A 1,619-nucleotide genomic window follows, 5' to 3' on the forward strand; every position below is an offset into this window, starting at 1 on the left:
TTTTGCACCGCTCACGCAAAACGTTGAGACTGAACGCAAATAAATCCGGGTCCTTGCTAATGCCATGAGCTAGGTTCAAACTTGGCTCCAGCGCCCACTTTTTTCCCTTTCAAGGCTCAACATTGAGAGGCATGTCACCCAGTTTGCAAGCTTCTCTCAGGCAACTACATACCATATGGACCTTGTCCCACGCTTTCGCTACCAGGAAGGAAAGCGCCACACGGTGTTCTGCTGTGTTAGCAGGGAAACGATGCTTGGTATGGCAATGTATGCAAAGGTCTCTAAACATTAAACACAAAACAGATATTATCAGATATATGTATACTGTATAGCATATGTCCATCCGGACACCACAACTTTTCATACAATCAAAAAACCTTAACCTTATAGAAAAACCAATTTTCGTGCCATACAAAAATGCAAATCAAATTCAAGATGCATTTCCTACACACCTACAGGCCCGCCCATGAAGTTATCGACGACATCGTCGTAGTCGTCCACCGTGTCTGCAATCACATTCAAGCTTTCTAAAAGATCAATAGCTGCTGCTGTTGGCTCTGTCGAACCTGCATCTGCAGAGGCTTCGCTACTGCACTGCTCCGTGTTTTCCTGGCTGCTGTCTTGTACCGAATCACTACCGCGGCGAACCTTCACAAGGCCTTTAAATCCACGTTTTATCACTCTGACACCCAGTCCTTTCCACGCAGTTGCCGCCCAGATAATTGCGGTAGAACGAGTTGGCGCAATTATTTTAGAAGCGTCATCTAAACTTCCAGAATTGAAGTTTTTTTTAAGTGTTTGCTCAAATGACGCACCCACGCGTTGCGTAACCGCTGTTTTAACGGCTTAAACCACACAATATCTGCGGGCTGACAAACTGAAGTCAGTCCTGGAGGCACTTTCAGCAGATAAATATTGAGCGTTTGTGCATGGGTTTCGACTTCCTCTGTCCAATGCCCAGAAAAGTCGTCCCATAGTAGGAGAACAGGCTTGTCGTCGGCTCGATTAGCAAAATGAAGTCTAACCACTCCACCGCGAGCTCAGAATTCCACCATGCTGAGCTATTTCCGTTAATTCTCACATCCAGTGTATCCATAAGAGGTTTGATCTTCGTCCAAAGGGTACTACCAAAGCCATGTTGTACTGCATCATTGTATGCGGCTGTGGCAGACTTCGTTGACGGCAGTTTTCACCACGAAAAATGTAGGGTTCTGATTTCCGTCCGAATCCGCTAAAAACATGCCTGTTAAACGTTCTTTATCTTTCCCACACACCTTACCCACACCGTTTTAGTGCCCTTTGTCAAAACTGTTTGTTTTGGTAAATACCCAAAACAAATTCCACTTTGATCCGTGTTATATACCTTATTTACACCCAGTTCTAGCCGTGTTTTTTCGACTTTTACCCAGAATTCCAGTGCTTGTTGCTGCATCGCAGCCGGTGCTTTTTGGCCCTGCCGTGTCTTAGCCCTTAGCGATAGACCATGACGTCTAAGAAAGCTCTGCTGCCAAACCCAGCTACCTTCAAAGACACCGTTCGCCACACCCTCATCATTGGCAACACTTTTTGCCCAAATCTGAAGCATAAAACGAGAGACTGGAACACCTTCTTCTCGCTAT

General features: G+C 45.6%; 1 protein-coding gene across 1 annotated transcript; it reads right to left on the reverse strand.

The window, feature by feature from the left end:
• Positions 1-444: 444 nt before the first annotated feature.
• PPTG_10979 (hypothetical protein) lies at positions 445-1,432 on the reverse strand (the record flags this gene model as incomplete). Its single annotated transcript, XM_008906516.1, has 2 exons — positions 445-648; positions 1,406-1,432. 2 exons carry the CDS (start codon positions 1,430-1,432, stop codon positions 445-447), a joined length of 231 nt encoding a protein of 76 aa, XP_008904764.1.
• Between the last annotated feature and the right edge of the window lie 187 nt (positions 1,433-1,619).

The sequence above is a fragment of the Phytophthora parasitica genome, assembly GCF_000247585.1.
Source record: "Phytophthora parasitica INRA-310 unplaced genomic scaffold supercont2.23, whole genome shotgun sequence".
Classification (NCBI taxonomy): domain Eukaryota; phylum Oomycota; class Peronosporomycetes; order Peronosporales; family Peronosporaceae; genus Phytophthora; species Phytophthora nicotianae.